Source organism: Myotis daubentonii, chromosome 3 (assembly GCF_963259705.1).
Source record: "Myotis daubentonii chromosome 3, mMyoDau2.1, whole genome shotgun sequence".
Lineage (NCBI taxonomy): Eukaryota > Metazoa > Chordata > Mammalia > Chiroptera > Vespertilionidae > Myotis > Myotis daubentonii.
Window position 1 is genome coordinate 136,136,270 of NC_081842.1, and position 15,263 is coordinate 136,151,532.

The following is a 15,263-nucleotide window of genomic DNA, read 5'->3' on the forward strand; positions in this document are numbered from 1 at the left end:
CCCAATAAATTGAATATTAATAAATAAATAAACCTATAATAAAATCTTCTAAAAAATAAAATAAAATAAAAACTAATTTAACTGCTTGCTCTGCAGAGGTAACATGCCCCAGTGACTGCCAGCAAGTGACCCCGCCCACACTGCCCAGCCCACTACCTTAGGGAGCATGTTCCTCTCAGCTGGCACCCTCCAGGTGGTCTTCGGGGGGCTCAGTTCACAAACGGAAATGTTCCTTTGTGGAAAGTGGGTCTTTCCAATCCCCATCCAAAGCCGGCTGCTGGCGCTGGAGCTGCCTGTGCCCTAAGAGCCTGTCTGGAAGGCGTCAGGACAGATTCCTCACAAACGTCCGACACTTGCTGCAGTCCCCGTGTGCTGACCAGGCTTGGGAGAGCAGGCCAGGTTGACGGGGACACAGCTTCTTTGTTACTCTTGTTTCCCACCACACCACCCCTCTCATCACAAAGGGTCAGTCAACGCAGGTTGCCTTCACAGGCATTTGACCAAGGACTGCCACAGAATCCCTAGGCTGGCCTGGAGAAATTGATGGAGTTCCTCTGAGCATCTTTCTTTTCTTTTTTAATATATTTTTGTTGATTTTTGAGTGGAAGAGAGAGGGAGAGAGAAATAGAAACATCGATGATGAGACAGAATCCTTGATTGCTGCCTCCTGCCCGCACGTTCCCTACTGGGGATCGAGCCTGCAACTCAGGCATGTGCCCTGACTAGGAATGGAACCATGACCTCTTGGTCCATAGGTTGATGCTCAACCACTGAGCCATACCAGCCAGGCACTGAGTGCCTCTCTTGCAGCCAGGGGAGTCTGGGTGATACTGGACTCTTCTTTAAGTTCTTAGCACACGTCCTATGCCCTTTATGCCTTTGGGGAGAATGTCTGTAGCTATGAAAGGAGGCCAGAAGTTCTGACCTGCTGGAACCAGCAAATAACTGGGAAATTCTTACATCTTTTTTTCATTAAGACACTAAGTGCTACTATCATTAACAAGTACATGTGATACATCAGCAGTTACAGATGGCTTCTGCAGCAGGTGTTAATTAAGTGAGAAGAGAGGCTGGGGGTGTGATCACTTAGCCCAGACTCATTCTACAGTCCTCTGGCCGGAGAACCGACTGCAGAAGTAATCTGCGGGTTTCATTTTTCCTTGTCCAGAGCAGTGTCATGTTTGGAAATACAGCCCCCTTGGGTTTTATGGCTCTTTGACACTCACAGTTTGGGTTTATTTTCCTTGTTCTCTGGACGGGTTGTTTTTGCTCCTTCCACTCCATCAACAGAGACAGTTTTATGAATACACTGCATCTTGATCAGTCTGGCTGCAGAGGACTCATCCATTTCTAAGTCGGCAAGCAGGGAGCTCTGTGCGCCCCCAGCAGGGCCAGCCACTGTCGTCATTGTAAACGCAAGAGGTAGAGGGAGGCCTCAGACAATCCTTAAGTGTCACCCCGCAACTCAGTGAGGGGCTATCAAGGTAAAGGAGTTGTTTTTATCCCTGGATTTTTAGAGGTAAAAAAGCCTAAGTCCCAAAAAATGTTAGCCATCTTTCCCAGCTAGTGAATCCAGGTTTTCTCACCTCCAGAATGCATTCTTTGCCACTAGCTCTCAGTACCGATGCAGACCCGCGCATGGACACACACTGAGACCTGCATGGCCCTGCCTTTTGCCCTTCCTGCAGCTCTCTGTCAAACATGACAGACTGCAATGATGGTCCTTTGCAAGCCTCTTTGCTCTGCTGCTTGATTCACTTTCACCTGGTTTTTCCCTGCTTACTTCAGGGGTGGGCAAAAGTGGGCTTACGGTTGTGAGTACATGAAATACAGAGTTTTTTCCTTGCATTATTATTTATTCATGATTGTATGATTTTCCATACAAACAAGTGTACGCCTACTTTTGCCCTCCCTGTATAACAGAAACACTTTACTCTCTGTTGCTTCCTTGGGTTCCACCTTCACACCCCAGCCTGAGAAGCATGAGGCCAGGTGAACTCCCACAGGTGTGAGAAGAACCTTGCTAGTCACACTGTGAATGCCTGTAGTGCTTTGTAATTCACAAAGCATGTCCACATTGTCTTGTCTCACCCTCACAACTACGCTAAGAATTTGGTATCTTGGAAAGAAAAGGTGGGTGGCATGCAGCACAGCACCAGTCCATTCATCTCCCTCTGTGGTTCTGACTACAGGAATGTCAGTGCCTTGCTGAACAGAAGTGAGTATTGGGATATGTTTATTTATCGTCTAACAAATGCATACATTTCACATAAGGCAAAGCCAAAACCAGCAAGGAGGAGGACAGAGGGGTCTAATACATTGAATGAATCCACAGTTAGGAAAAGCTAAACTTCTGATTAAGTATTTGTTGCTTGAGACAAAATTTCATTGTCTGTCCCTCTTAAATGTATGCTCATGTCTAATGAAACAACCAAAAGGAAGATGTAGGCAGGAGAGGGGAAGAGAGGGTCCTCTGAGGCCCTAGCGGGTCTGGGACAATAAACAACCATCTCCACTAACTTGGTCCCACTGGTCATTTCCTCCTTGCTTTGTTTTGATAGAATTCCTGGCATACACTTGGCTGTTTCTCCAGTGATGAAGCCAAGTAGGCTTTGCTATGGAAGTATGATAAGTAACGCTGTGGAGGAGGGTGCGCAGGAAGTTAGAGCTTCACAAGGTGGACAGAACCAATGTCATCACTGTGCCTTCCTGGGCAGACAGCTCCATGCCGCCTCCTGGCTCTGCTTTCTCCTGCCCAAGCATCTGAGCATCTGCCTACCATAGACAGACAGCTGGACCCACAGATGAGGGAATCATGGGTTAAGGGTCCCTGACGTAGAGCTTTAACACTTCCAGACACATTGCATTTGCTAGGTTTGTGCTAAAAGTCGAAGAGCCCCGGGAATGCTTCCTTTAATAGGAACAGGACAAAGGTGGTGAGTTTCTGCTCTCAGCCACTTTGGAATTAGCACCACTGTGTCCTGTGCATGGGGGGGGGGGGGGGGGTGGTCGAACAGGATGAGCCTTAGGCGGAGAGCTTGAGGGAGCCTTGTGGTTATGATTAATTCACATTTTGGTGTTAGGGGAGCCATCTCATCAGGCCCCTTGGAACCATAGGGCTTTTCTGTGTCACGGCTGTAGAATCAGCAGTTTAGTGTCCATGCATCCACAGCTGCGTGATCCCAGAACTGTGATCCATTTTATGTTCATTTCTGCCTCCTAGCCTATCTTCTGCGAAGGTGTGAATTCCTCCCTCACAAGAGAATCATGGTTTCAGCTCATTCTGTAAACATGTTTTCAGCCTCTTGCTGTGTGAGCTGGGCACCTGTTCAAGATGCTAAGGATATAATGACAAATTGTTCACGGTCTTTGTTCTCCAGAGGAGCCGGCTATGTAAACAGGAGGCTCAGTTCGGAGTCTTCAGAGCGTAGTGACGTTGTCTGTAAAAGTGAGATAATAACAGTGTCCACGTCACAGGCTTGTTGTGAGGATAAAATTGGTTAGACATGAAAAGCATAGAACAACATGGGGCACATAATGGGCCTGGTGTAAGTGCTGGCTCTGATGACATACTGACAATGTCGGCACTGACATCGCGTGCCCAAGTGGGTCCCGTGGGTGCAGGATGAAAGGAGTGATGTAACGATCACGGAAATTTTTCAGGAGAGGACATTTTTGAGCTGGATCTTGAAGGTAGAGTAGGAATTGACTAAGAAGACAGAAGAGAGAAAGTCCCAATTTGAAGGAAAGTGACAAAGGCCCAGGGGTATGGAAATGCCAGGTGATTTAGGGAGCTCAGAGGTTCAGGAGTGAGGGCAGTGCCTGTGGGTTCAGGAGTGAGGGTGGTGCCTGTGGGTTCAGGAGTGAGGGCTATGCCTGTGGGTTCAGGAGTGAGGGTGATGCCTGTGGGTTCAGGAGTGAGTGTGGTGCCTGTGGGTTCAGGAGTGAGGGCGATGCCTGTGGGTTCAGGAGTGAGGGTGGTGCCTGTGGGTTCAGGAGTGAGGGGTGAGGGCGATGCCTATGGGTTCAGGAGTGAGGGCGATGCCTATGGGTTCAGGAGTGAGGGCGATGCCTGTGGGTTCAGGAGTGAGGGCGATGCCTATGGGTTCAGGAGTGAGGGTGATGCCTGTGGGTTCAGGAGTGAGGGCGATGCCTGTGGGTTCAGGAGTGAGGGCGATGCCTGTGGGTTCAGGAGTGAGGGTGATGCCTGTGGGTTCAGGAGTGAGGGCGATGCCTGTGGGTTCAGGAGTGAGGGTGATGCCTGTGGGTTCAGGAGTGAGGGCGATGCCTGTGGGTTCAGGAGTGAGGGTGATGCCTGTGGGTTCAGGAGTGAGGGCGATGCCTGTGGGTTCAGGAGTGAGGGCGATGCCTGTGGGTCAGGGTAAGAACAAGGCCTGATCAAAGGGAAGAGGACCCATGGGGGCTCACCTTGGTTTCTCTGTGAAATAGAAGAGGTGGCCACTGAGCATGGGGAGCCAGGGAGGACGGCAACAGTCCTGTGAGAATGTGAGGGACAAAGGCCACCTGGTAGGAGTGAGCTGGGGATGGAGACTCAATTTGGGGGCGAAAAAATAAGTGAAATCCAGGGGAGAAAAGCAGTACATGTGGTAAGAAAGGCTGATCAGAAGTAAGATGGGAGAGGCTATTTCCAACTGGAGGAACTGAGCGGACTTCAGAGAGGTGAAGCGTGAACATGAGGAGATGAAGTGATCAGCAAGGAGACCATGGGAGCCTTGAGTTCTCTGTCAAAGCTGAGCTTTAGTCCTAGGTCACTGGCAGGTTTTTAACTGAGGAGCGACACGGTCAGATTTGTGCTCTAGGAATGTCATTTTGGCAGGACTGTGGCGGTTATACTGCCACCCTCAAAGCACACAGATGGTTGGAGAAAACCTAGAGCCTCAAAGACCAAGAGTTGAGCCCAGCGCTGCTCCCGGCATGAGCACCAGGTGTGAAGTGGACTATACTTGCCCACCTCCTGGCCGTGCAGCCTGCAACCAGAACAACTCAGCCATGCCTCCTCCCCTCACCCCCTCCCCATGCTAGATGATGCCCAGGAATGTAGGGTACAGCAGAAGACTGCAAGGTCATCCTAGAGACGCTATGAGGGCTGGTCTAACCCTAAGTGTCCCCCGATTCAGAGCATCTCTGGGAAGTTTCAGTGCCACTGTCATGGAACCAGGGGGTTGGGTGGAGGCCAGTTCCATCGGGCCCCTGAGTGCCTGTTGGAGCCTCCCTACAGTTTGAACAGCCCGTCATGGATGCCATGTGAGTGGGTGGGCCAGGCCAGCCCCCGTGCTCACAGCTCACCCCCATACGGGGCACCAGAGCTCTCTGTGACAGCAGATCCTCCCAGGTGTGGAGATCATCCCCAGGTTACAGATGAGGGGATGGAGGGTGCATCGTTAAAGTCACCGGTGGAGTGGTATGCTGTTAGTGGACTTGAACCTAGGGCTGACTTCCAGTCTCTTGCCTGTTAGAAAGTACCAGCTGAAAGGATACGTCCACATCATGATGGCCAAGTTGTAGGCATCATGGGGCATTCTGGAGCAGGTCTCAAAGGTCCATGGGTTTCCCTGAGCAGAGGGTGCACAGCTGCTGTTGACCCTCAGCCTGACAGCTGTATGACAGGCACCACTAATGCCTGCGTCCCGAGGGCCCTTGCAGCCAGCACACGTTAAGCAGGAAAGGAGATGATGGGTGTTTGCTGAGAGCTCTCATCCTGCTGTGTCTTCAGTGGGTGCATTTTATCCCTGAAAGCCACAGCCCAAGGTTGGCATGTGCAATGTTCTGGGTTTCTTACCCCAAAACTCACACCTGTCTCTCACCTTCTGCCACAGATCCTGGAGCCCCTGTGAAATTGCCTTGTCTGCCAGTGAAACTGTCACCTCCGCTACCTCCAAAGAAAGTCATGATCTGTATGCCTGTAGGAGGGCCAGACCTCTCGCTGGCATCCTACGCAGCCCAGAAGAGCGGCCAGCAAGGTGGGGCCCAGCACCACCACACGGTCCTGCCATCCCAGATCCAGCACCAGCTGCAGTATGGCAGCCTTGGCCAGCACCACCCCTCCGCCAGCGGCTCCCTCCCCATGCACCCCTCCAGCTGCAGGATGATAGACGAGCTGAACAAGACGCTGGCTATGACCATGCAGAGGCTGGAAAGGTAATGGGAGCCGGGGGGATGGAGGATGGAGGATGTACTTGGCTGGGGAAGAGGGAGAAGAAAGGCTGTGTATTTGATCATGATTCAGGTCTGTGAAGGCCACTAGGGGAAAAGTTTGAAAGTAAAATCAGACCAAATTCTGAATGTCACGAAAAGTATAGAAAAAAAAAAAGAATCATGTTGGCCAATTGCCAAACTATGTAACAATCACATTTATCAAAAAGAATAAGTGACATATATGTTAACACATATTATATTTCTACTAGACGCCCGATGCATGAAATTTGTGCAAGGGGCTTGGCCCTCACAGTCCGGGCTTCGTCCGGAAGGTCATCCAGAAGGACGTCTGGAAGGTCATTCGGCTGTTGGGTCTAATTAGCATATTATGCTTTTATTATAGACTAGAGGCCCGGTGCACAAAAATTTGTGCACTTGGGGGGAGGGGGGTTCCTCAACCCGGCCTGTGCCCTCTCGCAGTCTGGGACCCCTTGGGAGATAGCAACCTGCTGTCTTAGGCCTGCTCCCAGGTGGCAGAGGGAAGGCCCAATCCCTAGGTGCAGCCCCTGGTCGGGCTCAGAGCAGGGCCGATTGGGGAGTTGGGGCGCCTTCCCCTGTCATGCACAGAGCAGGGCGGATTGGGAGGTTGCGATGCCACCCTTAGTCACGCTCAGGGTAGGGCTGATTGGGGGGTTGGGACACCGCCCCCTGTCACACTCAAGGCAGGGTCGATGGGGAGGTTGTGGCGCCACCCCCTGTCACGCACAGAGCAGGGCCCATCAGGGGGGTTGGGGCTCCGTACCTTGTCACGCACAGAGCAGGGTCAATCAAGGGGTTGGGGAGCTCCCTCCTGTCATGCACAGAGCAGGGCCTATCAGGGGGTTGAGGAGCTCCCCCCTGTCACTCACAGAGTAGGGCCGATAGGGGAGTTGGGGCACAGCCCCCTGTCACACTCAGGGCAGGGCGGATCAGGGGGTTGGGGTGCCGCCCTCTATCACCCACAGAGCAGGGTCAATCAGGGGGTTGGGGCGCTGCCACTGTCACACTCAGGGCAGGGCCGCTCGGGAGGTTATGGTTCTACCTCATCACACACAGAGCAGGGCCCGTGGGGAGGGGGGTTGGGGCGCTGCCCTCTATCACCCACAGAGCAGGGCCAATCAGGGGTTGGAGCACCGCCACACTCACACTCAGGGCAGGGCCGATGGGGAGGCTATGGCTCTACCCCGTCACACACAGAGCAGGACACGTGGCGGGGGGCGGGGGGGTTGGGGCACCGCACCCTGTCACACACAGAGCCGCAGGGCGATCAGGGGGTTGGGGAGCTCCCCCCTATCAGGCACAGAGCAGGGCTGATCAGGGGGTTGAGGCGCCTTCCCCTGTCAGGAACAGAGCAGGGCGGATAGGGAGGTTGTGGCCCCGCCCCCTGTCACACACAGAGCTGCAGGGCAATCAGGGGGTTTGGGCGCTGGCCCCTGTCATGCTGATCCCAGTGCCGGGAGGCCTCTCAGCTCTGCTGATCCTGGTGCTGGGAGACATATTACCCTTTTACTATATAGTATAGAGGCCTGGTGCATGGGTGGGGCTGGCTGGTTTGCCCTGAAGGGTGTCCTGGATCAGGGTGGGGGTCCCCACTGGGGTGCCTGGCCAGCCTGGGTGAGGGATGATGGCTGTTTGCAGCTGGTCACACACCCTTCAGGGTGGGGGTCCCCACTGGGGTGCCTGGCCAGTCTGAGTGAGGGGCTGAGGGCTGTTTTCAGGCTGGTGGGTGACTATAGCTCCCAACTGCTCCTTTTTTTCTTTTTTTTTTTTATTCTGGGCCAGCTTTAGCTTTGAGGCTTGGCTCCAGCTCTTAGGCCTCCGCTGCTGAAAGCAGGTTTCTGGCCTTTGTTTACCTTCTGTATTTGAGACAATGTTGTGATCCTGCTGGCTGAAGCCCGGCAGACTAAAGCAGGTTTCTGGAGTTCTGTTTAGCTTCTATATTTGTAACATAGTTGCTTAGAGTTGCAGCTCAGAGGCCTGCAGTGGCAGGCAGGGAATGTTGGAGTCCTCCGTCACTGAAGCAAGCAAGCCTCATGTTCACTTTAAGCTGCCTGGCTGCCGGCCGCCATCTTGGCTGGCAGTTAATTTGCATATTGTCCTGATTAGCCAATGGGAAGGGTAGCGGTCATACGCTAATTACCATGTTTCTCTTTTATTAGATAGGATAGGCCTTAACATTTCTTGAAAGTATACACACATAGCCCAACCAGTGTGTCTCAGTGGTTGAGTGTTGACCTATGAGCCAGGAGGTCACAGTTCGATTCCTGGTCAGGGCACATGCCCAGAGTGTGGGCTCAATCCCCAGTAGAGGGCCTGCAGGAGGCAACCGATCAATGATTTTCTCTCATCATTGATGTTTCTGGCTCTCTCTCCCTCTCCCTTCCTCTCTGAAATCGAGTTTTAAAAAATTTTTTAAAGAAAGTATACACACATAATTTCCCACTATGATTCCAAGACATGTTCCTTGACCTAGTTCCCTGGCCTGACAAGAAGGAAGTGGCAATCTGGTGGGAAGGGTGTGTCTGAGCTGGGACCCTTAATGCCTGTCCTAGGTTAGTGGCCTCTGTTGACTGGGCCCTACGGGAGGAAGATGTCACTGTGAGGTTCCAGCTGTTCACCAGTCAGAGAGCCAGGGACAAGGAGGATGCTTCAGGAGCTTTCTGGTGCAGTTTTCCAACTGCCTCTGGGCCAAGCATTCTGTATTTGGGAAATTGTTGGCTCAAGGGAAGTCACTGCCACTAGGTATTCTAACTTTATTGTGCCACATTAATAGCTACCTTCACAGAAGAACAAAAAAATGTATTTGGCCCCTTGTCATCATTTTCAACTACTGTTATGATAATGAGGACAATGCAAATTTAACATGGATGACACTTTTTAGTTGATTACACACCTTTGTTATCATCTGAATGCTCACACTACGTTGAGAGACTAAGTGGAGAAACTAAGGAAGGCTGAGTTCCCCAAGGCCAGCTACTCAAAGAGTGATCCGCAAACTGCTTGTTGCCCATCTGCAGCCTTTACACATGTTTATGACCATTTGACAGGCTAATGTTATGTCTGTTGAATCTTATAATAAAAAAGAATTTAACTTTTTATATTTGTTATATTTTATAAAAACATCCATTTGTGATGGATTGAAAATTAAAATATGTAAATAAGCCAACCAACCAACAAAAGTGGCCCTGCCCCATAGACATACTGGCAAGCACTGCCCTCAGCAGTCCTTCAAGGCCACGCCTTCCAGCCCGGGTCTATCTGCTACACATCCAGAACTCTTTCTACTCTAGTGCAACTGCTTTCCCAAAGGCAGCTCATGGTCAGCATCATTTCTTGTCCCCATGTCTACTATACATCCAGGAAGTTTTTCTATCTCTTGGGAGCTTTAATCAACTGAAAAAGATACTCAGGACAGTATACTAGGAGGATATTGCTAAATACATTTCCACTTAAAGCATGACATTTTCAAAGGTTCTGTTGAAAGCACTGCCCAACAAGTTACACAGTGTTTCTTGGTTCAGTAATTTCTGTGTATTCCTAGGATATTTCAGTTCACTGTAGATCAGTGGGTCGGTTTGTTGACCTAAACCGAGGCAGGTTCTTTATCAGAATGAATCCTTGAGAACAAATCGGGGTGGCGGGAGGGGAGGTGTTGTGATATTATGGGAGGTGGGGGTGGACAGGAAGACAGCATGACTTGGCAGCTGAGCCTAGGCAATCCCCAGGCTCTTCTTACCTCCTCTGTCTCCTCCCCCCTCAGCCGAGGTCAAGGCCTAGGGTTGTTCTGATAGACCAGCCGGACATAGGGCATGAATGCAAATATCACTTTAGCAAGGTGGCCCTTCAGAAAAAGGAAGCCTTTATTCCCAAACAAATACAGATTGGGAGATTTTTCTGAGCATCCACATTGTCTTCCAGGAGTCCTGACAGGACCTGGGAGCAGAACAAGGTCACAGTTGAGTGCAGGAACTGTCAGTTGAGTGCAGGAACTGCCACTATCTCCAGTGATGTTGCCATTTTTTTATTTTCTAAGAATTCTCCCTGTCAACGTGACTTCATTCTTGTTCTTACCAAGTTTAATACAGAAGGGAACAATTATTTTCTCTCTTCTCCTAGCAATTCCCAGTAACCCCAAAAAATACCACGAGAAGAAGGTAACATTACCGATCACTTTGGCACTCTGCCTCCAAAGGCCCTGAGTACCAGAATGTCACCTGTAGGGTGTTAGCCCAGACTTCCATTACGACTCTAATGAAACACTATAGTTAACAGGAAAATTTAATGAAGAATTAAACAGCTTTAATGTCTGACTTCAGAAACCATACATTTGAATCAATAGTCATATTTTAATTAAAATGGACCTTGAGGACCAGGCAAGCAGCCCACCATTGCAGTGTTCCTAATCATTTGTCTTCTCGTCTCTTAGAGAAAGGGAACCTCCTTAGGTCCCAAGATAACCCATTCCATTATCAACAAGGTCTGATTATTACACAGTTCTTTATTACATTCAGCTAAAAGTTTTACTTATTATAACCCCCAGTCTTATTTCTAATCTTCTTTTACTGTGAAAGTCTTTCAAATTCTTGAAGATAACCACCATTTACTTTATCTTACTTCCCTCCTGTATACTAATAATCCCAAGTTCATGTAATCATGTATTGAGATGGTTTCTAGACCCTTTACTATCTTATATTCTCCCAAGATTTTTAAAAATCTGTTCTAATTTGTATGAGGTTCTCAATCATTACCCTAATCTGAACCCTGCTTGATGACATGAAAAAATGACATGTTAGATAGGGACAACATTGACTCACCAGATTTGATGGGACAGTGCTGAAGGAGAGAACTAGAAAGTGGCTGAAGCAAAGTTAGAGAGTTCCATATTTATCCAGTGTTACAGGGCTGCCCTAGGCAGTGTGGCCACGATGGAGACAGCCCCCCCCCCTCGCCCCCCCGACCATGGCTGAGTGCATGGGTTCCAGAATCTAACCGCCAGGGTTTCCGTCTCAGAGATGTCACTTCCTTTTGCCTTCGATTCCTCGTGTTTAAAACAGGAATATTAATAACCACCTCATTAGAGTTGTTTGTGAAGAACAAGTGACTTAATTCAAATCACTCATCTTATTGAGTAGCAAACAGTAAGTGTCCAAAAAATAGTGTCCTATAAAAATGTATACACATTTTAACAGCTGATAGCTCAATTTTGAAAATGAAATGTATTTAAATAAATATTGTCTTTATAGTTATTTAAAGTGTGTATACATTTTTTGGAGCACCCTATAATTTGGAGCAAAATTTTATAGCACACAAAAGTTGCCTGCAGCCCAGCCAGCATGGCTCAGTGGTTGAGCATTGACCTATAACCAGGAGGTAATGGTTCAATTTCAGTCAGGGCACATGCCCAGGTTGCAGGCTTGATGCCCAGTTGGGAGTGAGCAAGAGGCAGCCGACCAGTAATCCTCTCTCATCATTGATGTTTCTATTTCTCTCTCCCCCTCCCTTCCTCCCTGAAATCAATAAAAATATATTTTTTAAATTGCCTTTAAATTGCAAATCTATCTTATTGTAGATTTTGTTTGTATCAGTTTCCTCAAATTAGATTGTTTTCATTTGTTTTCTCTCTAGTGATAATTCATATCTTTTTTGAAGATGACATTTCATCATCTCAAATATTATGCAATATTTACTTTTAATATCTGTAGTAAGCTCTGTGATCTAGTTGGCATCAATCTAGGAATTCAGGCTTCAAATCCTAATCAGCCACTATTTTCATTCCCATCTTAATTCAGTTGATCAGTTCTACTAGCTGGGAATTAAATTACTACCTTCAAGAATATTGAGAATATAATAATTTCAAAACTGGACAGGAAAAATTAAAATCAGTAGTCCCCAATATTCCTTCAATCTCTACAATTCTCTTATTCCATAAATATTTTAGGCCTTTCAAAGAGTGCACATCATTCATTATCCTAGTATAAATACATTTCATGGTGACAATGATTTTCTTCATGTGACCTCAAGGGTCACGAGAAATTCTAACGATGAATTCTTGGTCCTGAATTTGATGGGTTTCTTGTAGCCCTAACAGTCTGACATTTGCTGCATTGGCTTATGTTAATGATGTTTCCACCTGCAAATAAGAGTATCCCAGGATGATCAGCAGAGGTGCATTGGTGCCCTAGCAAGAACTAAACTCTGAAGGGCTGAGTGTTACTTGCTTGTGAAGCGGCATATTTGAAGAAGTTCAGCATTTTGTTTATCATCATGCAAATGGCATACATTTTTAAGTGAACTATGTTTTCAGGGAAAGATTCCTTTTTCTTATGTTCCTTTTTCTTTAAAATCTGCAGTTCTGGTTCAACATTTGTCCCTAACCCTTTAAGGTCAGAGTTTTATCAGTCTCTTCCTTGAGGTCAATTCTTTGAGTTTAAAGCATATATTTATTATCTGTAAGTGGCTTCCTGTAGTTACTGTTTTACCGTTTAACTGCTATTCCAAGGGGCATGATGAGATTTCAGTACAAAGTTCTTTCACACTGAGCAAGAGAGATTGTCCCCTGCAAGGTTGGCAAGCAGACTGATTGGAGGAAGGTGAAAATGAGACTATATAAACCATTAACATCCTTTGAAGAATTAAGAGGATTTCTAGTAAAAAGGAAGTGTATTTTCAAAAGAGAGAGAGAATCCACACCTGAATTCCTATGTGTACGTCAGTTGAAATCTGCCTTGCCCAATGAATAGTGATTCTTTGATCTTACAAACCATTGTCCAGTAAGATTTTACAGGCCAGAAATATAAAAGCAGTAAAGGAAGTGTTTTTAATAAACTAACAAATAATATCCATAACGACTGGTTTATTGCCAGTGTTTAAGCCCATCCCTGCTAAAGCAACAACTACCCGCATTGGTGTTATTTAAGCACAACAGCACCAGCATTATCCTCTGATCTCGAAGTGGCCTGTGAGGTGGGCAAATAGGTTTCTCCATTTCACTGATGAGGAACTGGAGACCCAGATGCACACTTAGTGAATGGCCCAGCTGGGACTCAAACATCAGCCTCCTCACTCCACGTCCTGCCCTCCTGGCACCACCATCCAACCAAGCGTGATCTAGGACGTTGGCTCATGTCTAGGGATAAAGTCTTGTGAAAGAGCCATCACTGTGTGGCTCCTACATCAGAGATGGGGAATGCAGGGAAGGGTGGGCTAGAGGGCAAGCTCTGCATGTCTTACTGTGTTATTCATCACATCCCAAGTCCAGGCCATATTTCAGAAATGTGGGTCATTCCGCCCTGCAAGGACAGAGTAAGGGTGTGAATGAATTCATTTGAATTCATTACCACTGCTAGCAAAAGAAGAAGCTCAAAACACAGCCTCTACTCCAGGACGCTCAGGACCCCCGTCTTTATATAGAAGGGCATAGTTTCTTGCTGACAGAAATCCAACAAAACACAAAGGCTCTAATATTGAGTTTTAATCTCAGAAGGCTAATCCTAGGCCATGATGAAACACAGTGTGTGCCTGCTGTCCTAAAATAAAGCTGATTAACTCTGTTCTTGGGTTGCAGTGTTATTTCTGTCATTTTTCAGCCTCAGCCTCGGGCACTGCAATTTGTAGCACAGTTTCTCACACATTTTTGGTCTCTCAGAAGAAAACGGCTGATTGTTCTCTCTCCCCTCTGAAAACTCCCTTCATAGCTCGTGCAGACTAAATTATAAAAACTGGTCCTCTTGAACTTTAATTTCATTTTCCTTGTCATATTTGTATATAACACATTTTCTCTGTCCTTGGAAGAGATTAATGTCTTTTTTTTTTCATTTTCACAATGTTGCATTTGAAATTAGACACCTGAAAGCAACGTTCCTTTATTACACGATTTTCTTTAGAAGTGATGGCGAAATGGTTTCCAGGTATTTTCGGTGAAGATTAAGGATTTAAAATGCACAGTGATTTTTAATTTCAAAACCTGCCCCTGATTTTCTACAAAAGTATCAAAGGTGTTTGATCAGCTGTAACCCCACCCACTCTGAGTCACCTGCTCTATTCTGCACCTGCCTGTTGCCACGTGATGGAGATAAAGCCAGGGTTATAAAGCTCCCTGAAAAGGGGCCGAGTGCTGTCATGACCTTAAAATGTTGTAGATGTCTTGGCCTTCATTTCTTTATGAATTATTAAAAATAAGCTGCCTGTCCCTCACTCATAACAAAAAGGAAAGGTAGAGATGCTTAGCAGTGTGACTATGTAAATGTAGGGAACTGGGGGAAGGTGAAGGGGATCTGAGAGGGGCCCTTGTTTTTTCCATCTATGTGTCTCCTACTCGGTTCAGAAGAGCTGAAGAAGAGAGTTGAATTTTCCAATCAGAGGACTCATTGCATGCTCTTCATGATGCAGCAGTACAGAGGGGAGGGGAGAAAGCGTCTCACTTCCCTGGCATGTCATGGGGCATAATGAAGAGAGTGTGAAATGCATGCTTTTGACCAGTTGAAGACAGCCATTTACTCTCCAGCTGTCTGAAGTCTTCTATTTGTAGTATATCTCCTGTAAGTAGCAGCCCTCCTGTTTTAGGTAAACAACTGTTTATCCTTTGCTGTCCTTCCATCATTTTCATGAAGGAAGATATTCAGGCTGTGGCATCCTCTAGGGAGACAGGGAGGACAAAACAAAGTCCACCTCCTTGACAGGTTACCTTTCAGTGGAAGAAATAGATGATAAGCCAGTGACTGATACATTTTGTACAGTGGGGACAGGGAACTGAAGAGAGAGAGAGAGAGCGGGGGGTTGGGGGGGGGGCGTTTATGGTGATGTCTTTCTGTCCTAAAGAAACACATCATTAATGCGGCCACAATAAACCCACTGCACTCCTCCTCACTGACAACACTCCATTATCCAGGGCTGGGCTAGCCAGCTCTGTAATTATTCTCTCCTGTCTCGCATCCTAGTCTCTCTGCACCCCTACTTGCCCCCAGCCACATGCTGCTCACACTAAACCTGCTGTACGGCTCCAGCCCAGAATTCAGACCCACCTCTGCTCCACAGTAGCCTTAACCCGGGGCTCCCCACAGCAGAATTCA

General features: G+C 47.7%; 1 protein-coding gene across 5 annotated transcripts in view; it reads left to right on the forward strand.

The window, feature by feature from the left end:
- Positions 1–15,263, forward strand: part of PHACTR1 (phosphatase and actin regulator 1) — a 485,326-nt gene that overhangs the window by 411,975 nt on the left and 58,088 nt on the right. For all 5 annotated transcript variants that reach the window (XM_059688650.1, XM_059688648.1, XM_059688649.1 and 2 more), the window contains one exon: positions 5,838–6,159. In XM_059688650.1, the coding sequence (XP_059544633.1) occupies positions 5,838–6,159 (322 nt within the window). The remainder of the gene's footprint in view (positions 1–5,837; positions 6,160–15,263) is intronic.